At 50.4% G+C, this 25,369-nt stretch overlaps 2 protein-coding genes across 2 annotated transcripts; one reads left to right on the forward strand and one right to left on the reverse strand.

Annotated features, from left to right (window-relative positions):
* On the forward strand, window positions 1-19,267 carry PLTP (phospholipid transfer protein). The gene is made up of 15 exons (XM_084777944.1): window positions 1-358; window positions 446-545; window positions 2,796-2,924; window positions 3,552-3,707; window positions 5,234-5,297; window positions 5,378-5,441; window positions 6,839-6,930; window positions 10,806-10,982; window positions 11,073-11,132; window positions 14,978-15,142; window positions 15,235-15,302; window positions 18,347-18,389; window positions 18,489-18,552; window positions 18,640-18,716; window positions 18,970-19,267. Exons 1-15 carry the CDS (start codon window positions 259-261, stop codon window positions 19,078-19,080), a joined length of 1,470 nt encoding a protein of 489 aa, XP_084634070.1. The 5' UTR covers window positions 1-258; the 3' UTR covers window positions 19,081-19,267.
* CTSA (cathepsin A) lies at window positions 19,203-25,367 on the reverse strand. The gene is made up of 15 exons (XM_084777945.1): window positions 25,240-25,367; window positions 24,883-25,061; window positions 24,657-24,768; window positions 24,357-24,407; window positions 24,180-24,266; window positions 23,829-23,984; window positions 23,460-23,551; window positions 22,746-22,830; window positions 22,154-22,245; window positions 21,993-22,068; window positions 21,605-21,744; window positions 20,923-20,998; window positions 20,039-20,128; window positions 19,791-19,895; window positions 19,203-19,634 (listed from the first exon to the last, which is right to left on the reverse strand). Exons 2-15 carry the CDS (start codon window positions 25,059-25,061, stop codon window positions 19,551-19,553), a joined length of 1,425 nt encoding a protein of 474 aa, XP_084634071.1. The 5' UTR covers window positions 25,240-25,367; the 3' UTR covers window positions 19,203-19,550.
* Between the last annotated feature and the right edge of the window lie 2 nt (window positions 25,368-25,369).

Below are 25,369 nucleotides of genomic sequence, written 5' to 3' on the forward strand. Positions count from 1 at the left end.
ACGCGGCGGTTACACAAGGGAACCGAGCCCCAAATCCTTTGGAGACAGAGGTCTCATAGCACTTTGGAACCTCAATTTTTTCCCTCTGGCAAATGGAGACAAGTTCATTTTTATGGGAAGTAACGGTCCGGGCCAGCAGCACCCTTTTCTAGTTGCCCGTCCGGGGCCATCACCCGGTTCTAGTTGCGCTCCCAAGGAGTGGTTTTGAGCTGCCCAGATGACACCTGCAACCCCACCTCGCCCCCAGGCTCCGTTGCTATGGCCCTGCTATGGGCCCTCTTCCTAGCGCTCCTAGCAGGTGCCCACGCGGAGCTCCCGGGCTGCAAGATCCGTGTCACCTCTGCGGCGCTAGAGCTGGGTAAGGCGTGCTGAGGGCGGCGTGGACCGGGTGGGGCGCCCTGGCTGAGGGCGCGGGAGCTAGCTAAGGGTCTGCGTACTCCCTCAGTGAAGCAGGAGGGGCTGCGCTTTCTGGAGCAAGAGCTGGAGGCCATCACCATCCCAGACGTGTACGGCGCAAAGGGCCACTTCTACTACAATATCTCGGAGTGAGCAGGGCCTGGGGGCAGGGCATCAAAGAGGGTGGGATGGCTTGGTAGACTCCCGGGACTGGGGTGGGTCGGGACGTGGCCAATTAAATGGGATGGGACTCTAAGAAATGGGCGGGGCTACAGGGTAAAGCACTGGAGGTAGGAGGTCCCAGGGGAAAAAGGAATACGAACCAGTAGAATTGAAGCTTGGACCAAAGAACACTGTCAAGTGTTCTTGAAGAATTTACCTGTGAGTGAGAGTACAGTCTGGGCATAGAGTGGCGCTTAAAGGGGAGAAGCTTAGGATGGGAGAAACAGGAGAGCTGTGATGATGTGGGGTGAGTTAAAGTGATGAAGGCAAAATCAAAGGACTGGTGGAAAGCCTGGCTTGTGATCCAGCATTCGGTGGGAGGGGCCTAGATCACAAGTTAAAGGCGAAATTAGACCTTAAAACAAAACAACAAAAACACAGTGTGGGCAGAGGATAAAGTGCAAGCAACGAGACTATAGATTTTTTATTTTTTATTTTAAAGTGTTTTTCTTGGTACTAAAGGAGTGGACCACCACGCCCGGCTTTTTTTTTTTTTTTTTAACCATACTCTGCCTGCATATGAGCTAGCAGGCCAGAAGAGGGCACCAGATCTCATTACAGATGGTTAGGAGCCACCATATGGTTGCTGGGAATTGAACTCAGGACCTTTGGAGGAACTGCCAGAGCTCTTAACCTGTGAGCCCTCTCACCAGCCCCTAGATTTATTTTTATTTATTCTTTTTCTTTTTTCTTTTTTTTTTTATAAATTAGTTTTTCTTTGTTTGTATACAATGTTATGTCTGCATGTACACCTGCAGGCCAGAAGAGGGCAACAGATCTCTTTATAGATGGTTGTGAGCCATCATGTGGTTGCTGGGAATTGAACTCAGGACCTTTGGAGGAGCAGTCAGTGCTCTTAACCTCTGAGCCATCTCTTCAGCCCTTTATTCTTTTTCTTTTAAGATTTTATTTTGCTGAGCGAGGTGACACACACCTTTAATCCCAGAACTTGGGAGGCAGAGGCAGGTGGATCTCTGTGAATTCGAAGCCAGCCTGGTCTACAAAGCTAGTCCAGGGCAGCCAAGGCTACACAAAGAAACCTTGTCTCAAAAAGGGGGGGAGGTATTTTATGTGCATTATTGTTTTGTCTACATTCATGTCTATTTGAGGGTGCTGAAACCCCTGGAATTATAGTTAGGCAGTTGTGGGCTGACATATGGGTATTGGGAATTGAACCAGGTCCTTTGACAAGCAGCCAGTTTGCTTAACCACTGAGCCATATTTCCAGTTTCTGTTTATTTATTCTTGATATAGGGTCTTACTGTGTAGTCCTGCTTGGCCAAATTCACTATATAGACTAGGCTGGCCTCGAACTCACAGTGATCCGCCTGCCTCTGCCTCCCAAGTGCTGGGATTAAAGGCGTGCGCCACCACGCCCGGCCTCCAGCTTTTGTTTTTAAACAAAAAACTTTGTGTGTATATTGTGTGTGTCATATAATACAAACATATATATGTAATTCCTTCAAAAGAATCACTTGGAGCCGGGCATGGTGGCACATGTCTTTAATCCCAGCACTTGGGAAGTAGAGGCAGGTGGATCACTGTGAGTTCAAAGCCAGCCTGGTTTACAAAGCGAGTCCAGGGCAGCCAGGGATACACAGAAAAGCCCTGTCTTGGAAAAAAACAAAACAAAACACCAAAACACCAAAAATAACAAAAAACAAACACACACACACACACACACACAAAAGAATCACTTGGGCTCACAAATTCAAGATAGGTATATAAATAACAATGGAGAATGCTTGTCCTTGTTTGTTTTGTTTTTTATTTTTGTTTTTGTTTTTGCTTTGTTTTGAAACAAAGGTTCTCTGTGTAGCCGTGGCTGTCCTGGACTCCCTTTGTAGACCAGGCTGGTCTTAAACCTAGAGATCTGCTTGCCTCTGCCTCCTGAGTGCTGAAATTAAAGGTGTGCACAACCATGCCCAGTGACTCCCTATTTTTTAAACATTAAATAGAGAGAGAAAGAGACAGAGAGAAGAGAGGGGCCATTTTTAACCCCTGAGTTCAGAGAACAGAGATCTCTGAGTTACCTGATCCAAGTAGGGTTCTTGAGGGGCAAAAAATTCCAGCCCACCTACCTAGCTTGCCCAGCCTGTGGTTACAAGAGGAGGGATGGAGTCCCTGTGGTCAGGTGAGCCTGCTTCCCAGACCAACCCTAACCCTGCCCTCTACAGTGTGAAGGTCACACATCTGCAGTTGATATCCTCGGACCTCCATTTCCAGCCGGACCAGGAGCTGTTGCTGAACATCTCCAACGCATCCTTGGGGCTACGCTTCCGGAGGCAGCTCCTCTACTGGTTCTTGTGAGTCCCCAGCGCCCATGGGGTGGGGCTGGTGGCTGGGCCTAGAGTCTCTTAGCCTCCCCAGCATTCAGTTTCTCCACTCAAGGGGACGGCTTGGTAGGATGTCTGGCAAAGATGAAGAAAATATATCAGGAGAGATTGTGAGTCTCTACCCCTAGCTGAGGAGCTATAGGCAGTGACTGGCTAGCTGTAAGGGGCCCATACTCCAAATTAATAATGTCATATCTATGCTTATGCAAACAACACCAATTAAACTCACTGGGTCATTAAAAAAAAAACTCCTGAAATAAGGCAGGTAATGTTGGGAAGAAGGGTTCAAGCATGGAGGGGGGTGAGAGGACAATGGGACATATATGATCAGAAACATTTTGTGCTGGGTGGTGGTGGCGCACACCTTTAATCCCAGCACTTGGGAGGCAGAGGCAGGCAGATCGCTGTGAGCTCGAGGCCAGCCTGGTCTCCAAAGCAAGTCCAGGACAGCCAGCGCTACACAGAAAAACCCTGTATCGAAAAACAAAAAACAAAACAGAACAGAAACATGTTGTACACATATGAAAACAGAGGTGTCATGCTGTATGGGGAAGGGAAGAGAAGGGTGGTGAAGCCCCGGTTAATCTCCGTTGGCAGCTACGATGGAGGCTACATCAACGCCTCGGCCGAGGGTGTGTCCATCCGAACAGGTCTTCAGCTCTCCCAGGATCCCACTGGTCGGATTAAAGTGTCCAATGTCTCCTGCAAGGCTTCAGTCGCTAAGATGAACATGGCCTTTGGGGGAACCTTAAGGTAAGTCCTAGCTCCGGGGCACACCTTTTGAGCCCCACCGTCCGATTACCTAGTGTAGAAAAGGAAAGCACCAAGGCTTGGGATTCCCACTGAGTGTGTGCAAGTCCTAACCCCACTACTTCCTGGCTGTGAAAATGGGCAAATCACCGACGCTCAGTGTGAGGAGGAGAACGAAGTCCGTTTTCCCAGGTCATCCTTGAGCACTGTGTTGTTAGGTACAGAATGTTCAGAACAGTCCCTGGCATGTAAGAAAAGTCATTGTTAGGATCAGTATGCCTGGGGTTGGAGCGCGCTCAGTGCTAGCATGCATGAGGCCCTGGCCTCAATCACCAGTACCTGGATTTAGAAAATAACACTGGAGCCAGGCAGTGGTGGCGCACGCCTTTAATCCAAGCACTCGGGAGGCAGAGGCAGGCGGATCGCTGTGAGTTCAAGGCCAGCCTGGTCTACAAAGGGAGTCCAGGACAGCCAAGGCTACACAGAGAAACCCTATCTCAAAAAATCGAAAGAGAGAGAGAGAGAGAGAGAGAGAGAGAGAGAGAGAGAGAGAGAAAGAGCAAAAGAAAAGAAAAATAAATGTTAAAAAAATAAAAAAAAGAACACTGGAGCCAGGCATGATAGTGTACGCCTTTAACTCCAGCCCCTAAGGAGGCAGAGGCAGGTGGGTGTCTGTGAGTTGGAGGCCAGCCTGGACTAGGTAGTGAATTCTAGGCCAAGTCAAGGCTACACAGTGAGACCCTGTGTCAAACAAAACCAAAACCACTGTGAGACTGATAGGATTAGTATACACCATTGGGCCTGTACAACATTCTCAATAACAACAACAACAACAACAACAAGTGACGTACTGGGGTCCTGGATCCTTGGCGCTGGTTGGTTGAGGGGAAACACAATAGATTTGTCATCTGGTGTTTGCACATTGTTGGATTTTGTTTGTTCGACAAGCATAACATACCCCAGGCCTTGAGGCTTTAGTATTTGGAGCTCAACTAGGATTAAAAATAGTTGTCAGGCCGGGCATGGTGGCGCACGCCTTTAATCCCAGCACTCGGGAGGCAGAGGCAGGCGGATTGCTGTGAGTTCGAGGCCAGCCTGGTCTACAAAGTGAGTCCAGGACAGCCAAGGCTACACAGAGAAACCCTGTCTCGAAAACCTCCCCCCCCAAAAAAAAATAGTTGTCATGAGGATCCAATAGGTGGAAGCAAGGTAGTGTCCTGGGTGGTGGGATTTTGATGGGGGGGTAATCTGGGAAGACTGAGTGGAAGAGGAGGCATCTGAGCCCAGTCAGGAGGCCGCAGAGGGCAGGAACACTGGATAGGGCATCCGAGTTACAGATTGGATGTGGGGGCTCTGAGCATCTGTGAGAGTGCCAGGCAGATGGCAGGGGAGGGAGCCTTGAAGGGTCAAGCTGGAGAGGAGCAGGGGCTTAGATCTTTGATTCTATTGAGGAGCTGGCTAGAACTAAGGCGCCCCTGTTATAACTGTGGTTGGGGCAGGGGCTAACCCAGGCTCTCTTCTCCTTGCAGGAGGATGTATAACTTCTTCTCCACATTTGTCACTTCGGGGATGCGATTCCTCCTCAACCAGCAGGTGTGGGTGGTGGCAGACCTGGGGAGCAAAGCAGGGGTGGCCTGGCTCTGAGCAGCCCTGACTCTGGCCCTGCCTCCCAGATCTGCCCTGTGCTCTACCATGCTGGGACAGTGCTGCTCAATTCTCTTCTGGACACAGTGCCCGGTGAGTCACTGCTGGTGGGGCCAGGACTGGAGCTTGGGCTAGGGGTAGGTGGAACCTGTGTGCTACCACACTGCATCTCAGAGAGGCCCCTTCCCAGCCCAGCCATGGAACAGTCCTGGGTTCAAATGTGTCAGTGATTTGCTGTGTAACCTTAGGTAAGTAAAAAATTTCTCGGTGGGCCTTGGGTTCCCAGTTTGACTGGCAGCACCTCCCCCCAGGAATTGTCAAGGTCTTTAATATGTACCTGCTGCTCATGGGGTCCCATTTGCCTTCATTAGCTTGCATTTCGTGGGTGTTCAGTTATGTGAGTCCCTTCTTTATAAGCCACCATGTCTGTCTACTGTGGCTCAGCCATCTTGTCCCATGAGGTCCATTGGGTAAAGGGCACTGAAAAAGAAGGTAGTAGGGGCTGGAGAGATGGCTCGGAGGTTAAGAGCACTGTCTGCTCTTCCAGAGTTCTGAGTTCAATTCCCAGCAACCACATCATGGCTCGCAGCCATCTGTAATGAGATCTGGTGCCCTCTTCTGGTGTGCAGGCAGAACACTGTATATGTAATAAATAAAAATAAATAAATAAATAAATAAAAAGAAGGCAGAGGAAGTGACTCCCTTGCCATTTTAAAGTATATTATTATCACTGCATGTGTGTGTGTGTGTGTGTGTGTGTGTGTGTGTGTGTGTGTGTGTGTGTCTACCCGTGTCATGGTGTATGTGTGGAAGTCAGAGGCCATCTTCCCTGTTTGCCTTTGTGTGGGTTCTGGGAATTGAACTCAGGTTGCCAGGCTTTGGAGGCAAGCTCCTTCAGCTCCTGAGCCATGTCATTGGCCCCTCCTTTTCAGTCTTGCTTAGTGATTTGGTGAAAACCTTACAGTAGCCATAGGAGTAGATGGAGCTAGCAATAGCCTCATTGTTGAGCACATACGCCTCTCCAGCACTAAGTGCTTTCCACTTAAAGCCAATTTGATTTTCGGGTAAGAACCCTACGTGGACCAGGCATGGTGGTGCATGCCTGTAAGCCCAGCACTTGGGAGGCAGAGGCAGGTGGATCTCAGAGTTCGAGGCCAGCCTGGTCTACATGTGAGTCCAGGACAGCCAAGGCTACACAGAGAAACCTTGTCTCGAAAAACAAAAAAACAAAAAACAAACAACAACAACAAAAAAAAACCCCCAGCACTTGGGAGGCAGATCCGCTGTGAGTTCAAGGCCAGCCTGGTCTACAAAGCGAGTCCAGGACAGCCAGGGCTACATAGAAAAACCCTGTCTTGAAAAAACAAAAGCAAAAAGAACCCTTTGTGTGTTGGGGGGAGGTGTCACTGTTTATCCGTTTATGATGTTTATGATTGAAAGACTAGAGCCAGTTCCACCGGGCTTGGAGTGACTCGAACCCCTTTCTGCAGTGCGTAGTTCTGTGGATGAGCTTGTCGGCATAGACTACTCCCTCCTGAAGGATCCTGTGGTCTCCAATGGCAATCTGGATATGGAATTCCGGGTGAGCTGCCTGGGTTGGTGCCTGTGACCTCTGAATGCCAGGCGGCATCCCTCTTCTCTGGCCGATGGAGCAGGGCTCTGAGGGCCACTCCTGCTCTGCTTGGCTCCTGCAGCTGCAGGCTGAGGTTAAGGCCCCCCCTCCCCCCGATCCAGAGGTTAGCACCCACCTTCCTAGCTACATTCCAAGTCTCTGCAGCTCCTCTTGTCCAGCTGTGCGCCTAGAAAGTCCTTACTCCAGGGACTTCCTTGATTATGCCCTGCCCATCCCCTGCCTCTCCCAAGCCTGTGAGTCACATGAGGGGGTTGGAGTTCAAGCCCCTCTCCCCAATGGAGATCATGATCTAAAGGTGTCCTAGTTCATTATATAAAATGTCACATTTGTGTGACACATAACGTGTGTGTGTGTGTGTGTGTGTGTGTGTGTGTGTGCAAGCATGTGGAGGTCAGAAGATGACTTGTGAGAGTTGTTCCATCTGGGGTCTTGGGGCTCGAACTTAGGTCCTCAGGATTGGTGGCAAGTTCCCATACCTGATGAGCCATCTTGCCAGTCTGACAATGCTGTTTGTTTGAGAGAGGCTGTCCTGGAGCTCACTTTGTAGTCTAGATTAGCCTCAAACTCACAGAGGTTCTCCTGCCTCTGCACCCCAAGAGGTTGTATTAAAGGCAACAGATGTGTCTTCTTCTCCTCTTCCTCCTCCTTCTCCTTCTTTTTCAAGGTTTGTTTTTATTATTTTCTGTGTATGGGTGGTTTTGTCTGCATGTATGGATCTGCACCACATGTGTGAAGAGGGTGTCAGAAGCCCTGAAGAACAGACAGTTGTGAGCTGTCCTATAGTTGCTGGCAACTGACCACATCCTCTGGAAGAGCAGCTGGTGCTCTTAACCACTGAACCAACTCTTTTTTTTTTTTTCTTAATTGGTTTTTCAAGACAGAGTTTCTCTATCCTGGAACTCGCTCTGTAGACCAGGCTGGCCTCAAACTCATGGAGATCTGCCTCCCAAGTGCTAGGATTAAAGGCGTGAGCTACCACGACCTGGCTTCCAACTGCTGTTTTTAAGTATAGTTGGATGTGTGGGTGTGAAAATCCAGCTGTAGGGGGCTGGAGAGATGGATCAGAGGTTAAGAGCACTGACTGGTCTTCCAGAGGTCCTGAGTTCAATTCCCAGTAACCATATGGGGACTCACAACCATCTATAATGAGATCTGGTGCCCTCTTCTGGCCTTCAGGTGTACATGCAGGCAGAATATTGTATACATAATAAATAAATAAATAAATCTTAAAAAAAAAAAAGAAAAGAAAAACCGGGTGGTGGTGGTGCACGCTTTTAATCCCAGCACTCAGAAGGCAGAGGCTGGTGGATTGCTGTGAGTTCGAGGCCAACCTGGTCTATAAAGTGAGTCCAGGACAGCCAAGGCTACACAGAGAAACCCTGTCTCGAAAAAGCAAAAAAAATAAAGAAAGAAAGAAAGAAAAAAGAAAATCCAGCTGTATTAAGATTTTTTTATTATTTATCTATCTATTTATTTATTTTTATTTTTTCAAGACAGGGTCTCTCGTGACAGAACAGAACGCTCACCTGGTGGCCCTGCCTCCAGCTAGGACTTTCTCACAACTTGGGGTCCTTGCCCCACCTGGCCTGTTCCTACCTCCTGTTCTCTCCCCCCACCCCACCCCAAGTAGGGAGGGTTCTTGACTGATGCCTGGGTAGTGATATGATGGGGGAGGAAAGGCCAGAGAGGACTGCAGAAAAATGGACCAGGGGGCCTCCTAGTGGGAGCAGGCAGGAGTTTATACCGCTCTGCAGTACCAGCCCAAGGTGGGGGACCAGGGCAAGGCTGAATCAAAACCCATGAGTATCTTTAACAGGCTCATACAGCATCCATCCATGACGAGCTTAGTGGACTTCCCTGGCGCCCCCACTCCCCGCTCCCCTCCCACTCCCACCCCCCAACTCTGGCCTTCGAGACTGGACTGCAAAGTGATGAACCCAGACTCTGCCTTCCAGCATTTTTGACATCTGGAGTGGCTGGAATCTCAATATGAGATCCCTCCCAGGTGGATTCCCGCTTCAGTTCCTGGTCAGGAAATCACTGGGATACAAGAATTACTGGGGTATCTTTGAATTTGATGGAGACGTTTTCTTTTGCCCAAGGTGGGCTTAGGTAGGGGAGCTAGAGAGAAAATGGACAGCGCCCAAAGCCATCCTGAACCAGTGGGTTTCAGGGTTTGCTTGCTTGTTTGTTTGCTTTTAGACAGGGTCTCATTTTGCAGCCCTAACTGGCCTGGAGCCCCATATGTAGACCAGGCTGGCCTTGAACTCATAAACATATGTCTGCTTCTGCCTCCTGAGTTCTGGGATTTAAAAAAAAACATGACCCACCATGCTTGACTGCTTTCAGGTTCTTGTCTCACAAACTTGAGGAATGAAGTGTGTGGACCACAGAGGTGACTTTTGTTTTGTTTTGTTTTTTCGAGACAGTGATTCTCTGTAGCCTTAGCTGTCCTGGACTGGCTTCTTAGACCAGGCTGGCCTTGAATTTACAGAGATTCGCCTGCCTCTGCCTCTTGGAGACAGGGTTTCTCTGGATAGCCTTGGCTGTCCTGTATGTCTTTGTAGACCAGGTTGTAGGGGTGACTTTTATAAGTATTTTATAAGGAGAGGGAGAGAGGGGAGGGCTCATGTCGAGCAGGAATGGGTCCAGGAAATAGGGCACCCCAGCCGTAGTAATTTTTATTTACTTATTTTTATTTTATGTGCATTGGTGTTTTGCCTCCATGTACGTCCAGTGTGAGGGTGTCAGATCTTGGAGTTGCAGACAGTTGTAAGCTGCTATGTGGGTGCTGGGAATTGAACCGGAATTCTCTGGAAGAGCAGTCAGTGCTCCCAACTGCTAAGCCATCTCTCCAGCCCCCAGCTGTATTCATTTAAAGGATGCAAAGGCTTGCGGGAGGTCAGCAGTTGGTATGTGAACACCTTTGCTCCTTCTTGTGTTCGGAAGCAGGACAGTCGATGGACTCGGCAGCTCAACCGCCTTAAGTTCAAATCCTGATCCCATCCCTGGCAGGCTGCTTGACCTTAGGCAAACGTCTTCCCCAACCTGTGTTTGTTGCCTAATATGCCTCATATGTAGCCCAGAGCATGTTGAGATAGCGTGCCTTCCAGGGCTGTGGTGTGGGCACATTTTCTGTTAGAGAGCCTGAAGGCAGCACTCCCGATGGCACACGCTGCTATATACCAACATACAAAAGACTGAGGCAGGAGGGTTACCATGAAGTTGAGCCCAGCCAGGGCTACATAGCAAAGCCACATCTCAAAAATCACACAACTAGAGAGGCGGTGGTGAGTACTTGGAACTGGGCAGCCATGATGGGTCTGTAAATGTGGCGGTGATTCCTGCTGCCCAATATCGGAGGTCACTCAGCCTCCTTTGCCATGTTATTTTTCCTGGTCCTCTCTGCCTTTCTTTTTTTTATTTGTTTCTTTCTGGCCTGGCTTATTTATTTTATGTGTCTCAGTGTGTTGCCCACTCGTATGTAAGGGTATGCAGTGCCTGGGGAGGATGGAAGAAGGCGGAGTCAGATCCCCTGGTACTGGCAGACTGCTAAGCCTCTATGTAGGTGCTGGGAATTGAACCCCAGTCCTCTGGAAGAGCAGTGCATGCTCTTAGCAAATGAACCATCTCTCCAACCCCACACCTTGCTTTTTGTGCTCGCTCCCTCCTAAGCCTCCCTAAGCTTCGCTGCAACGCTTTTTGAGAGCGAAGCTTTGTGAGTCTTTCCAGAACAGCCATCGAGTCTGGTTCCCCTTAGCTCCTGGCTGTGCCTGAAACAAACCCAACCGGCCTTGACCCTGACGCTGAGCTCCCACTTCCAGGGAGCATTCTTCCCCCTGAAGGAAGGGAACTGGAGCCTCCACAACTGGTCGGTGGAGCCACAGCTGGAGGAAGACGAGAGGATGGTGTACGTGGCCTTCTCTGAGTTCTTCTTTGACTCTGCCATGGAGAGCTACTTCCGGGCTGGAGCCCTACAGCTGACACTTGTTGATGACAAGGTAGACCAGGGCTTGTCTGAGGATGGGTAAGAAGGGCCCATGACAGGAGGCCAATGACCCTGTCTCATTCCTAATCGCCCCCCCCCACAGGTGCCAAGTGACCTGGACATGCTTCTGAGAGCCACCTACCTTGGGAGCATTGTTTTCCTGGTGAGTATTGGCTGGAGGCAGGGGTGTGGTCAGAGCTGGAGGTTACCCCCACCTACACATCTGTGAGGTGGTGCAGTTGGGTATTTCCGGTGGTTACAGAGGAGCCTGTGGGTAAGGCCTCTCACCTTGCCAAGCCTATTTCCCACTCTGTGAAGAACAGTTGGCACTTCCTGCCTTGTCTTCACAGAGCAGCTGGGAGGCTAGGCGGGGTCTTCAGGACAAGGCTTACTATGCTCATTTACTTTTATTTGATGCAGAAGGAGAGAGGGAGTTGAAAAACTTTAAAACGGGGTTAGAGATACACTTCAGTTGGTAGAATGCTTGCCTAGTATGCTTACAGCCCTGAGTTCCAACCGCAGTCCACAGTTTTGGTTTGGTTTGGTTTTCTCTTTCTTTCTTTTTCTGTTTTGTTTTGTTTTGTTTGTTTAGACAGGGTTTCTCCGTGTGGCCCTGGTTGTCCTGGAACTTGCTTTGTACACCAGGCTGGCCTCAAACTCCCAGAGATCCATCTGCCCCTAGGACTAAAGGCATGCACCACCATGGCCTGGCTGTTGTTTTGTTTTGTTTGTTTTCTCGATACAAGGTTTCTCTGTGTAACAGCAATGGTTGTCCTAGACTCCCTTTGTAGACCAGGCTGGCCTTGAACTCACAGAAATCACCTGCCTCTGCCTTCCTAGGGTTTGGATTAAAGGTGTGCACCACCACACTGGGCTTACTTTTTTTTTTTCTTTTTTTTTAAGAAATATACTCCATGGGGCTGGAAAGATAGCTCAGGCGTTTAGAGTACTTGTTGCTCTCAAAGAGGACCCAGGGTTTGGTTTCCAGTCCCAAATGGTAGCTAACAACTGTGTGTAAATCTAGTTACAAAGGACCCAGTGCCTTCTTCTTGCCTCTGAAGGCGCACACTGCATGCATGTAATACACAGACCTAGGTGCAGGCAAAAATACCCTATACATAGAACAAAAATAATTATAACTTAAATAAATATGTTTAAATATAAATATTTTCATTTAGGAGATGGAGAGATGGCTCAGTGGTTAAAGAGCACTGTCTGGTCTTCCAGATGACCCAAATTCAATTCCCATCACCCACATGGTGGCTCACAACTGGCTGTAACTCCAGTTCCAAAGGATCTGACACCTTCACACTAATGCACATAAAATAAAATTAAATAATTAAAAACAAATAAATTTAAATATTATATATAATATATTCCACATATATATGTTCCATATAACACACACACACACACATATGGTGTCATTAATGAACACATTTTTGCCTGGCATGGTGGCTCACACCTTTAATCCCAGCACTCAGGAGGCAGAAGCAGGCGGATCGCTGTGAGTTCGAGGCTAGCCTGGTCTACAAAGCCAAGTCCATGACAGCCAAGGCTACACAGAGAAACTGTCTCAAAAAACAAACAAAAAATTTGGTTCAGTTTTGTAAATGACGGGAATTTGAGTCTGTGTGACTCCATGGTGACCTCCTCTACACACACAACCTTACGAGCTTGTCATGAGTTGTTTGGTTTTTGTTTTTTTTTTTAAGATTTATTTATTATGTATACAGTGCGATGCCTGCATGTACACCTGCAGGCCAGAAGAGGGCATCAGATCACATTAGAGATGGTTGTGAGCCACCATGTGGTTGCTGGGAGTTGAACTCAGGACCTCTGGAAGAGCAGTCAGTGCTCTTAACCTCTGAGCCATCTCTCCAGCCCCCATGAGTTTTCTTTATCTTGTTCTTTTTCTCTTTTTAGTTTTTGTGGTTTTTTCTTTTATTTTTAAAAATTATTTACACAGTGCTCTGCCTGCACATCTACAGGCCAGAAGAGGGCATCAGATCACATTATAGATGGTTATGAGCCACCATGTGGTTGCTGGGAATTGAACTCAGGACCTCTGGAAGTACAATCAGTGCTCTTAACCTCTGAGCCATCTCTCCAGCCCCCTTTTTTGGTTTTTAGAGACAGAGTTTCTCTGTGTTATATTTGCTATCCTGAACTTAACTCGCTTTGTAGACCAGGCTGGCCTCGAACTCACAGCGATCTACCTGCCTCTGCCTCCTGAGTGCTAGGATTAAAGGCGTGCGCCACCACATCTGGCTTCATTTTTTTTTTTTTTTTTTGAGACAGGGTTTCTCTGTGCAGCCATGCTGTCTGTCCTTGACTCCCTTTGTAGACCAAGCTGTTCTGGAAATCAGAGATCCGCTTGCCCCTGCCTCCAGAGTGCTGGGATTAAAGGTGTGCGCCACCACGTCTGGCTTGTCGTGAATTTTCAATCATTTTCAATGAAGCAGCATGTGTCATTAGAACAGCAGCTGCTTTGGAGTCCGAGCGTTCCGTACAACAGCTGTTGTTGTTACTGCTTTATCTTCATTGTCAACGCAGCGGCGGTTTAGTTTGAAGCACCGGCTGCCTTGCCAGGCTGCTTGAGTTCCTGTTCACTCGTCCTTTCTGCAGCTGGGTAACCACACAGCCTTGCACAACTATAGTCCATTTCGTGGAGTAAAGTGCTTGCCTTGGATGTGTGAGCACCTGAGCTTGGCTCTGTAGTGCCCATAAAAGCTGGGAGCAGCAGCTCTGGGGAGGACACAAGAGGATCTTTCAGGCTTGCTGGCCAGCCAGTCCAGCTCAGCCAGCGGATTCCAGGTTCAGGGAGAGGCCCTGACTTAAGAAATAAAGTTGGTGCCAGGTGTGGTGGTGGATGCTTTTAATTCCAGCACTGTGAGGCAGAGGCAGGCAGAATTCAAGGCCAGCCTGGTCTACAGAGTAAGTTCCAGGACAGCCATGGGTAAACAGAAACCCTGTCTCAAAAAACAAAAAACAAAAAAGAAAGAAAGAAAAAATAAGGTTGGCAGTTGTAAAGGAAGACACCTAAAGTTGACCTTTAGAACGAATATACACGTATACACGCATGCGCGCGCGCGCGCGCGCACACACACACAAACACATACAAAAACAAGGATAAGGCTGGGTGTGGTGGCACACGCCTTTAATCCCAGCACTTGGGAGGCAGAGGCAGGCGGATTGCTGTGAGTTCGAGGCCAGCCTGGTCTACAAAGTGAGTCCAGGACAGCCAACAGTCAAGGAGGATACACAGAGAGACCCTGTCTCAAAAACAAACAAACAAACAAACAAGAAACAAGGATAATGTCCCTGGCTTACTTGGTTGTGTGAGACTTAAATGCACTCTGCTTAAGGGAGTGTTTCTTTTTGAGACTGGATCTCATGGAGGCCAGGCTGGCCTCAAAGGTTTAGATACATAAGTATGAACGCTGCCTGGTCCTCTTGTCTCGACCTCCCAAACACTGGGATTACAGTTTTTGCTACCAGACCTGGTTCAGAATCATGTTTAGCAATGCGTAAGCATATGCAGTTAGTAGTATTATGTGGCCTGTAGATCAGCTCAGAGTTGAGGAGGCACAGGCTGGGGTGTTCAGTTCAAAAGGCCATCCCTGGGGTACGCCCGTTGGGGTTTGAGTCTGGGTGAATAGTCAGTAAAGTGGGGGAGGGTCAGGTGTCGGGTGTGGTACGTGCTATAATTTCAGCACTTGAAGGCAGGAGCACTGGAGTCCAGGGTTTAAGACCAGCTAGGCAATGCAGCAAGAGGCCATTTAAAAAGAGAAGGAAGGAAGGAAGGAAGGAAGGAAGGACACTACTTTAACCAATTCACTGGGCAAGTGGAGGTCAGAATGGCCTGGTATGGTACCACAGCAGTCTGTACCTGCAACCCCTTGCCTCCAAAAGGCCTAAGGCTTTGTCGACCCCACCCCCGACACCCATGCCCAGTGCTCACCAGATGATGCCTGGGTTGTGAGCTGCCTGCCTTAATGTCTCCAGAGCCCTACAGAGATTAACTCCCCGTTAAAGCTGAAGCTGGAGGCCATGAGCCCCCCACGTTGTACCATCAGGCCATCAGGCACCACCATCTCTGTCACTGCTAGTGTCACCATCATCTTGGCCCCGCCCATGCTGCCTGAAGTGGAGCTGTCCAAGATGATTATGGTATGGACCCCAGATTGAGGGTACCCGGGGCCAGTAAGAAGTGGGCTGGGGACCTTTGCAGTTCATAATGTCCCCGTGTACTTTCTCTTCAGGAAGCCCGGCTCAGTGCTAAGATGACGCTCCGGGGCAAGGCGCTGCGAACAAAGCTGGACCTTCGCAGGTATGTGGTAGGTAAAGATCTGGAGTGGGCCCTTCATGTCTGAGCCTTAACGTCACCAGGATAGTGGCACTTGCCCACTAGAACCACGGGGTTAAAACTGAGCTATTCCCGTAAGTCTTCAACAATACAAAAACTGAACTGTTAAAAGTATCCTTTTTTTTTTTCACCTGATGTAATTGTTGCCTCTGTCTGCCAACCTAGGCTTAGGCCTAGAAGGTTTTACCCTCTGTACAATCTATCTAGGCCTAGAATGCTTTCAGCCTCTGAGACTTCCTGCTGAATAAGCTTACCCTTTCTAGTTCTTTCTGAGCTCTGGCTGGCTGGTTCAACTCAGCTGTTCTGGTTCAAACTCCTCTCCAAGCTGGCTGATTCAATCTGGCTTCTCTCAGTTTCTCACTGAATTGCTCTGCTTGGCCTCGGATTAACTCATGTCATCTGTGCTAATCTTCTGGCTCCATCTCATCCTCTGGCTCATCTGTCTTCAGCTGTGTCTAGCTTGTTCACTCTCCAACCTCTCTTTGTAAAGCTCTCCTGGTAAAAACTGCCTCAGATGTGGTGGCACATGCCTTGAATCCCAGCACTTGGGAGGCAGAGGCAGGCGGATCGCTGTGAGTTCGAGGCCAGCCTGGTCTACAAAGTGAGTCCAGGACGTCCAAGGCTACACAGAGAAACCCTGTCTCTAAAAAACAAAACAACAAAAAACAAAAAACAAAAAACTGCCTTTCAGCTCACTGACTCCACAGAACTGCCTGGACAGCACTGATGCAGATCTGCATGCCTCTGTCTCCTGAGTGCTGGGATTAAAGGCATGCACCACCACGCCTGAACCTAAGCTTTTCTTTACTTGAAACTTGCTCTATACCAGGCTGGCCTTGAATGCAGAGACCTGCTTGTCTCTTGTCTCCTGGGATTAAAGGCCTGACTATGTTAGCATTATGTGGACTGGCACTCGGTGTATAGATTAGGCTGGCCTCAAACTGGAAGCGGTCTGCCTCCTGCGTGCTGGGATTACAGGCATGCGTCACCACTCCTGACTAACAGTGGTTTCTTAAACCCTGCATTCTCCCACCACGTAGAAGCAGGCAAAGCAGGTATTAATTAGAGGCAAGTAAATTGCTTCAGTAAGGCACACCTGAGGTCACATAGCAAAGAGGATGGGACATTGGTTTGGGCATCACCCTCAGCTGCTGTGCAGTGGTGACCTGGATGCAAGTCATTTTTATCTTTGTAAGGCGCATTTCCTCCTCCGCTAAATATAGGTGAAAATACCTTCTACTTCCTAGGGCTGAGTATCTGTCATCCTCTGCCCCTGGCCATGTGCGACTCTCTGCATTTGTGTGATAATAATTAAACAGCCCTTAGGTTGCTCCTCTGCCCCTGGCCATGTGCGACTCTCTGCATTTGTGTGATAATAATTAAACAGCCTTTAGGCTGCACCAGTCGTTACACAGTAACAGTGCAGACAAGGAGCACTTACAAAGTTGTACAGTGCTGCTCTGAGGCAGACCTGAGACATTTCAGGGGTGCAGGGGCTTGGGGTCTAGTCCACACAACCATGTGACTTCCGGCTATGACTTCACCTCTCCAGCTTCAGTTTCCTCATGAGTAACAAACGATTTGTAAAAGTCCCAGATTCTTAGAGCTGTGAGTGAGGGCTGAGTCACTCGGTGTTCAGCAGTGTTACAGCTTGACCAGGTAAGTCTATCACCAAGGACGCTGGGGTAGGAAATTTATGGAAGCCAGCCAAGGGTAACCTATATATATAGCAAGCCTCTCATCTCAAATACCATCAACTAAGCTGGGTGTGGTGGCGCACGCCTTTAATCCCCAGCACTGGGAGGCAGAGGCAGGCAGACATCTGTGAGTTTGAGGACAGCCTGGTGTACAGAGTGAGTTCCAGGACAGCCAGGGCTTCACAAAGAAACCTTGTCTTGGAAAAAAAAAATTGAGCCTCTGGAGGCAGAGGCAGGTGGGTCTCTGTGAGTTCAAGGCCAGCCTGGTCTACAAAGGGAGTCCAGGATAGCCAAGGCTACACAGAGAAACCCTGTTTCAAAAAAAAAAAAAAAAAAAACCCCAAGGACTGGAGAGATAGCTTGGCTGAATGAAGTCAAGAATGAGGGCCTGAGTTTGACCCCTAAGACCCAACTGAAAAGCAACTGAGCTTAGAGGCAACAGTTGTGACCCCAACACGGAAGAGGAGACAGCATCCCTAGAGCTCACTTCCTATCTCAAAGAGGGATTCTGTCTCAAGACATGGTGGATGGTGCATGAGGAATAATGACCTGAGTTTGACCTCTACCCTTCACAGGCACATCTCCAAACAAACCCCTACACACTTGTGCACCGTTACCCAGGCATGCAAAGACACACACACACACACACACACACACACACACACACACACACACACACACAGTGCTATGAACAGAACCCAGGCTTTGTACATGATGCCAGGAGAGCCAGGCATTTCAACTTTTTCTTTTTTAATTTTTTAAAAAATGTTTTCTTTCTTCCTCCCCTCACCCCACGGGGTTTCTCTGTAGCCTTGACTGTTTCAGAACTTGGCCTCTGCCTCCCAAGTGCTGGGATTAAAGGCTTGTGCCACCATGCCTGGCCTCACACTGAGCCATTTTGCCAGCCCTATTTTGTTTTTGAATAAGCTTAGTATCTTGTTTGTTTGTTTGTTTTGTTTTTGAGACAGCATTTCTGTGTATCATTGGCTGTCTTGGACTCGCTTTGTAGACCAGGCTGGCCTCGAACTCACAGAGTTCTGCCTGCCTCTGCCTGAGTGCTGGGATTGCAGGCATGTGCTATGGCGCCTGGCTGGACATTCTTGACAAATAAAAAGTAGCAGGCCTAAAGAAAGGGGCTACAAAGACAAGAGTCGCTCAGGGATGCACACCTGGGAAATGGCAGCTGGCACACCTGGTAAGATGATCAGGTGGAACCTGAAAGGTTGACACCTGGGGCCATCTTTTAGGTACAGCCCCAAGAACAGGACCTTCCCAGGTTTCAGGGTCACAGGGCTCATTTCTTTCCTACAGGTTTCAAATCTACTCGAATCAGTCTGCGCTGGAGTCTCTGGCAGTGAGTTGGGAATGACAGTGGGTGGGTGGGTTCAGCCCTTGGGGCAGGCTGGCAGCTCACACACCCCTACCACCCATGTCTGTGCCCTTTCCCCCTCAGCTGATCCCACTGCAGGCCCCACTGAAGACGCTGCTGCAGATCGGAGTGATGCCTATTCTCAATGGTAGGGGCCGAGGGCATGAGGAAGGGAGGAGTCGGAGCAGGGACTAAGCTGGGTGACCCAGGCTGAGCTTGCCTCTCCTCTTCACAGAGCGTACCTGGCGAGGCGTGCAGATCCCCCTTCCGGAGGGCATCAACTTCGTGCGTGAGGTGGTGACCAACCATGAGGTAAGTACATTGTGAAAGGGAGGATTTAGATCAGGGCCTTTCCCTCCATACGACACTCCCATGCCATCTATCTGTCCCCCCTAACACTAGGTGCTTCTTTAAGTAGCAAAGGATTTGATTCAGAAACAAAACATAAGCACAGAGGAGATACACTGCAAAGCTGGGGACCCTGAGATTTGCTCGAGAATGTTTGTTTGGAGGCTGTCTCCAACCAACTAAAGCGATGAGTGACACTGCCTGTCCCCTTCCTCAGGGCTTTCTCACCATCGGGGCTGATCTCCATTTTGCCAAAGGGCTTCGAGAAGTGATTAACCAGAACCGTCCTGCCGCCAGTGTCTCTCCACCCTCTGCAGCAGCTGCCTGAGCCCTTCATCCCGTCCAGGCAGCTGGCATTCAGGAACTGAGTCCTCTCAGCAGCACCCCCAACCTCCCGACCCCCATGCCATTTGCTGTAGTGTTCCTGGTGCCACAGAGAGGAATGCGGTGGGAAGCTATGCCCGATTTAATTTCATAATCAGTCAACCATCAATTACAAGCCATCCACTCCTCTCCTTCGGCTGCCCAAGAGCTCTGTTGGGGCCCTGGGATGGAGCATTTTAAGCAGGTCAGGCCACCTTACTGTGGTGGCAACAAAGTGATCCATTTGTGCCTAGGCTGCTTCTGTGTGGCCCAAAGGCTAGGGTAGCACAGGGCTGTGCGAAGTCTGGGCAGTTTTAGAGCAGGAATTGCCCCACAGGGGCATTTTGCATGGGGGGGAGACAGGTCTCTCTCCTTGGAGAGGGGCTGGGAGGGGCTGGACCACACGCTGAGGACTTCCTCGGGTCTCCTCGGGTCTCAGTAAGGCTCTTTGTTCAGGAAACGGGAGAACATGGTGAAGGCAGCTTGGGGCTTGTCTGTGGGGACCATGTGTCCAGCGCCCTGGGGAGCAAAGCCTTATGAGACTTGGATCCCCAACACTTATCCTTCCCCTCTTGACCCTGAAAGTTTGCCCTGATGCATCAGGGGTGACCCAGGCCAAACGAAAGCCAGAGGGTTGGGGTGGGGAGGTCCCCCACTAGGCTCAGAGTATCCTACCTTGATGGTGAGGAAGGTGATGTGGGAGAATTCCTTCACGAAGCCGGCTACCTGCTCTCCGCTCTCCCCGTAGTCCACAAGCCAGGGCCGACGCTGCACCTCCATCTGCCCCACGGGGAGAGACATCAGCTGGTGGCCCTAGCAGCCTTGCTTCCCAGATGCACTCAAGACCTCAGGACCGGGGACTCGGGGACTGCAGACTAGAGCCGCTCCTGGCGTACCAGTCCGGCCACCCAGCACCACTTTACCTTTTGGTTGAGGGAATCCACAAACCACTCATCCCCCATGAAGTTGCACGCCATGTCCACGTCGCCATTGTATAGCAGGATCTGGTATTTCTGGAGTAGGGACAAGGGGGAAACGGGGGGGGGTGTGGGACAGGCTCAGGCCCCGAGCCCTTTCTTGGTTCAAGTCCTACTTTTCAGGGATTCAAAAGCCCAGCTAGCTAACCACAGAAACCTGAAATTCTCACGTTGCATACTACATGCCCAGGAAGCACCACGTTGATGCTTTAATATATAGGGAGAAGATTACCCACCCCTCCCCCACCCCACCCCAAATAAGTCTCCCCCCCACCCTTCGGTTTTTTGAGACAGGGTTTCTCTGTGTAGCCTTGGCTGTCCTAGACTTGCTTTGTAGACCAGGCTGGTCTCGAACTCACAGAGATCCGCCTGCCTCTGCCTCCCGAGTGCTAGGATTAAAGGCATGAGCCACCACGCCCGGCTAAGACAGTCTTATTATGGAGCCCAGGCTGCTTAGAACTTGAGGTCTCTCATCAGTCTCCCTGGGGCTGAGTTTACAGGTCTGATTCACCATGCCCAGCTTATTAGCCTCATTTTAGAGATGAGAAAAATGCAGCTGAGAGTGAGTAAGCCATGTTCCCAGAGCTGGGTATGCTGGCCCACAGCTGTAATCCCAGTACTAGGGAGGGCTGAGATGGAACTGCTACGTGTTCAAAGCAAGCCTGGGCTACAGAGCAAGGCAGAGTCTCAGAAGATCAGCAACAACCACGGTGTGGCAGAGCAGGCTCTAAAGAGCTGCCCCGCTTGACGGGTCACTCTAGCGCCTACAGCTACAATGGTGGGCAGCTCCCCGCGCCCCGGCTGGATCCTGCTGTGCCTTATCCACATACCTGCGAGCTGAGCAGTTTCAGGTATTGGTAGTTCATGCTTTGGTAGAGACGGCGGTACTGTAAGTTCACCACGAAGCTGCCGGGAGCATATGCACAGGACGCAGAAAACACGGGGAATAGAAGAGGACGGTCAACGAGGTCAAACCTTCCCAATGGCCGGCTTTGGGTATAGAGCCTCTCTAGGGCTTGCTTATCAGAACGGAGCTGGAGATGTGTGGGCACATCTTTTTGGTTGTTCCAATGACTGGGATACAACTACCATTTAGTGCGTAGGGGGCCAGGAGGTGTGAAAGTGACAGCAAATAAAGACAGAGGAGAGAGCACGGGTGCTGACCCACCAGGAAAGACCTAACTAGGTTCTGATGAGCTAGGGTTAGCCTTTTAGTGGAAGTGGGGGTGGGGGGGTGTCACAAAATGAACCGAGCAGCTCTGGGTGGCAACCATGTGGCAGTCAGGAGGGTGCCTACTCACTCACTAAATGTCAGTGTGTGGCCACTTCTGAGTTAATTGTTTGACTGTTCAAACAAGGGGGGGGCGGGGAGGGCAACACCACTACACACCCTGCTCAGCTAATTTCCACCCTGAACGTCCACACCCCGCCCTCTGAGAACCCTTAGCTGCAGGACCCCTGCAGCCACTGCTGATGCCACCCCATGTACCAAGAACGGCCACAAAAGCTCACTTGCACATGTTCCAGGGGGGCAGCTCCGCAGGGATGTGGAGGGCCTTCCGAACGTACGGGTTGTTGAGGTAGGTGGAAGGGGCTGTAGTGTTGGTGCAGGGCGGATCCATTTGGACCTTGTCCCCAGAACGCAGCAGTATCTAGGGGCATGGACACAGGGTGAGGGCCTTCACTTTTATTTTATTTATTTATTTATTTATTTATTTATTTATTTATTTTTATTTTATTTTTTTTGGTTTTTCGAGACAGGGTTTCTCTGTGTAGCCTTGACTGTCCTGGACTCGCTTTGTAGACCAGGCTGACCTCGAACTCACAGCGATGTACCTGGAGGGCCTTTACTTATCTGTCCTACTCCCCCAGGGAGAGCTCACGCCCTGCCCTTGCATACCTGATAGATTTTCCGCTTGAGTGGCAGGCGGGTGAAGAGGTTGCCAAAATCCTGGACCGCAAAAATGTCCTTGTCCCTGAAAAAAAACAAGAAAGTAGGGTGGGTGGTGGGCCTCTAGAGCAGGAGGGATTAGGCAAAGGTGTACATCCAGGAGCACCTACCTATCATCGCCAGGCACCCCACCAGCACATGGGGCGTAGAGATTGTATATGTTGAGGCCAGAATTGCCCACAATTCGAGACACTTCCAGGAGCTGTGACAACATAATCATGCTTTCGGATCTATTTGCCTTCCATGACCTCACCCACTTGCCCTCAAGATTAACTGCTCCGCCACCTCTTTGCCCGTCACCACCTTTCATCTACTTTTTTCATAGGCAGAGAGAGCTCACTGGAAGGAATCTTCCAGACCTGGCTCCAATCCTAGCACCACTCTTCCTCATCATGTGACTTAAGGCAAGTGGCTTAAGCACCCTGAGGTTCAATCTCTCCTCACTGGCTCTCCCAAAGGAGACCACAATATTGGAAGGTTCAGGGCAGAAAGGCAATGGGGTGGGTGGGGACTTCAGCCCAGCTGGTAGAGTGCTTGTCTTGCATGCCTAAGGCCCCGTGTTCAAACCCCCCCCCCCTCCCCGCAACACCAAAAAGAGAAGCAATAGAGCTGAAGAGATGGGAGGTTCCCAAGGAGAGGAGGCGATCCATTGCTCAGGACTAAGGTGGAAGGGCTGGTGCAGAGAAAGGGGCAGGCGCTCACATGGTTTACGCATTCTGGGTTTTTGTTGTCATAGAAGTTACACTTGTTCTGAGAGCAGCAGTGGGTCTGGAGCAAAGTCCAAAGCCTGTAGGAGATTGGGAAAGTGCTGATGCTTAAGACCTTAAGGCGGCAGAGATGCTGAGAGGCAGGATGCTGTCCCTCCTCCCTCTAATGTCTCATCAGATCTTGACCCCAGGGGAGGAGGAAAGACAATACAGGGTGTGACACATGAGCTATCAAACCCAGTTCCCAAGACTCCGCCCCTTACAAACAGCCCCCCGCTCAGTGCCTTTTTAAAAAGAAAAAACAATGGTTTTGAGTGGTCCCTCCCCACCCCAACAGGGTTTCTCTTGTAGCCTTGGCTGTCCTGGACTCACTTTGTAAGACTAGGCTGGCCTTGCCTCTGCCTCCCTAGTGCTGGGGTTAAAGGAGTGCCCCACCACGCCTGGCCGAGGGGTTAAAGGAATGCCCCACCACGCCTGGCTGAGAGGTTCTATGAAGTCTGGGCTCAGATCCTAAACCTACCATGTAGCCCAGGCTGCCTGTTTCCAAATGCTTAAATCCTGGTCTCTAAGTTAATCAAACCCTTTGGCCAATCCCAGGCCGTACCTGTGTACATAAACCTGAGCAGGAATGTCACGTGCTGGAGGACAAGTGTGAGACCTCATGACTGGCACCACCCCGAGACATTGCCCAACTGTCCCTCTCCCATACCTGTTCCCCAGAAGACCGTGGTAGTAGGCAAAATAGACCAGCGAGTTGTCGTTCTGCTCATACGAGGCGAGTCCATTGCCCACAGCCAGCCCCTGTGAAACAGCCGGCGCGCGTATTCAGCTCATCCAAAGCGTGGGGAACGAGGGGGACCCTCCCTTGACCTACAGCTAGACCTGTAATCTAGACGCTGAGATCCAGAGTGGTTTGTGGGGGTGGGTGAGGTCGTTCAATCTGAAGGACAGATGTGGCAGCCAGGCAGGAAGCTCGCAAGCTGCCAGGGTAGCCAACGGCCAAGCTAGTTAGGAGCGGCTAGGCTGACCTCACTAGTCCTAGGTCCCAGCCCCAAGGTGCCTCCCTTCCCTCCCACACCTGAAGGTTCATGCTTGGATCCTGCATGACCAGTACGGCCAAGGTGGGGATGTAGATGCCAGCGTAGCTCTCTCCCGTCAGGAACAGTTTGTTGTCCTTGTATTCCGGAAAGCGGCGGAAGAAGTCTTTAAGCGCCTCGTAATTGTTCTGAGCCACCTGAGCATGGCGAGATTGGAAGCAGGAGACCCGATGCTTCAGCTAGAAAACTCTTCCAAGATCATGAACCCAACCCATTTTATTTTGTACAGGAGGAAGTGAGCCGGGTACCACAGATCATGTGACAGAGCCAAACGTGGACTCTGAGGCCATGCAACAGGGAGAATGGGGCAGGCGGGCAGGCAACAGACTCACCTCTGTGTCATTCGTCACATACATCTTGTCATCGGAGTAGGAGAAGCCCACCCCGGCTGGAGACTCAATATACAGCATATTGGCAATCTAAGGGGAGGAGGGAGTGAGTGGAAGACCGCTCCCTACCCCCCTTCAAGTACCCAGACACCCCTATAAAATCCACAGCTACAGGTGTACCAGGTTCCAAGAGTAGGGGTTGTACTCCAGAGTGACACCATCTCCCTGCACCTGGGGAGGAAAGACATAGCTTTGTGAGTCCCAACAGGCAGCTGGGTGGAAAGAAATGGGCCACACAGAGTTTTAGGCCCTTTACCTATTGCCACACTCCATGAGAGGTACAAAAAGGCCAAGGGTCACATAAAACAAAACAGAACATAGCCTTTAAGGAAAGTAAAGGTTGGAAAACCACAGGTCCCTCCTCTCCTACTTTTCCCAGTCTCCTGCCCTCTCACAGCAGGGAGCACAGTGTCAACTCACCAGAAAGGGCCCGTGCTCTGTAAGAAACCCATCTAGGGAGCTGCAGCCGGGACCCCCGTTGAGCCAAAGCACCACTGGGCTGTTCTTTGGGTCTTTCTGCGACTCCACAAACCTAAAAAGAGCACAGGGCAGGATTGGTGCAAGCAAGAGGCCCCGTCCTAACTAGGGTCGTTAAAAACTCGCCCGGCCAGTTGTCATGCCCTCCTCGAGAGGCAGGGCCGCGCACCAGTAGTGGAAATGCTTGGACTCCGACGCTCTGAGGTAGCCGGAGTACTGCCGGAAAGAGGACTGCTTGGCCAGTCCGGGAAGGCTATGGATTTCATCCTGGTCCGGAGCTGCTTCGCCCTGGGACGCCCAGGACACCAGCAGCAGCAAGAGCAGTGGACACAGCGCGGCTCGGAGCATCTGCGGGAGGAAGCACCGACGGAGGATGTTTACCAGTTCCCCAGATCCTTTGCGCTTCGGTGCAGTAGTTCTTGGGGGAATAGATGGCGCGCATCTCCGGGGAAAGCCCCCCCACCCGGGTCCAGCTCCCGACCGCAGAGCCACGTTCGCTGACCACCAGCCGGGAAAATCTCCCTACCTCTTCTTCCTTACGCCCTTGCTCTCTCTCTCTCTAGGAGGCGACTGTGGACTAAAGTCATGTGTAGTCCTAGTCACGTGAGCTTCCGCATCACGTGACAGTCTGCTTATATATCTCGCCTTTTTTTTTC

Source organism: Acomys minous (genome assembly GCF_964271855.1).
Source record: "Acomys minous genome assembly, chromosome: 3".
Taxonomy (NCBI): domain Eukaryota; kingdom Metazoa; phylum Chordata; class Mammalia; order Rodentia; family Muridae; genus Acomys; species Acomys minous.

Bases quoted from the DNA above. Each gene is read 5' to 3' on its own strand.
- PLTP (XM_084777944.1), top strand. From the start codon at position 259: ATGGCCCTGCTATGGGCCCTCTTCCTAGCGCTCCTAGCAGGTGCCCAC. The intron at 2,925-3,551 runs GTGAGTCCCCAG...CTCCGTTGGCAG, and splicing joins CAGCTCCTCTACTGGTTCTT to CTACGATGGAGGCTACATCA. The intron at 3,708-5,233 runs GTAAGTCCTAGC...TTCTCCTTGCAG, and splicing joins GCCTTTGGGGGAACCTTAAG to GAGGATGTATAACTTCTTCT.
- CTSA (XM_084777945.1), bottom strand. From the start codon at position 25,061: ATGCTCCGAGCCGCGCTGTGTCCACTGCTCTTGCTGCTGCTGGTGTCC. The intron at 23,985-24,179 runs GTGAGTCTGTTG...CGCCATGCTCAG, and splicing joins ATGTGACGAATGACACAGAG to GTGGCTCAGAACAATTACGA. The intron at 23,552-23,828 runs GTGTGGGAGGGA...GCTGTTTCACAG, and splicing joins ATCCAAGCATGAACCTTCAG to GGGCTGGCTGTGGGCAATGG.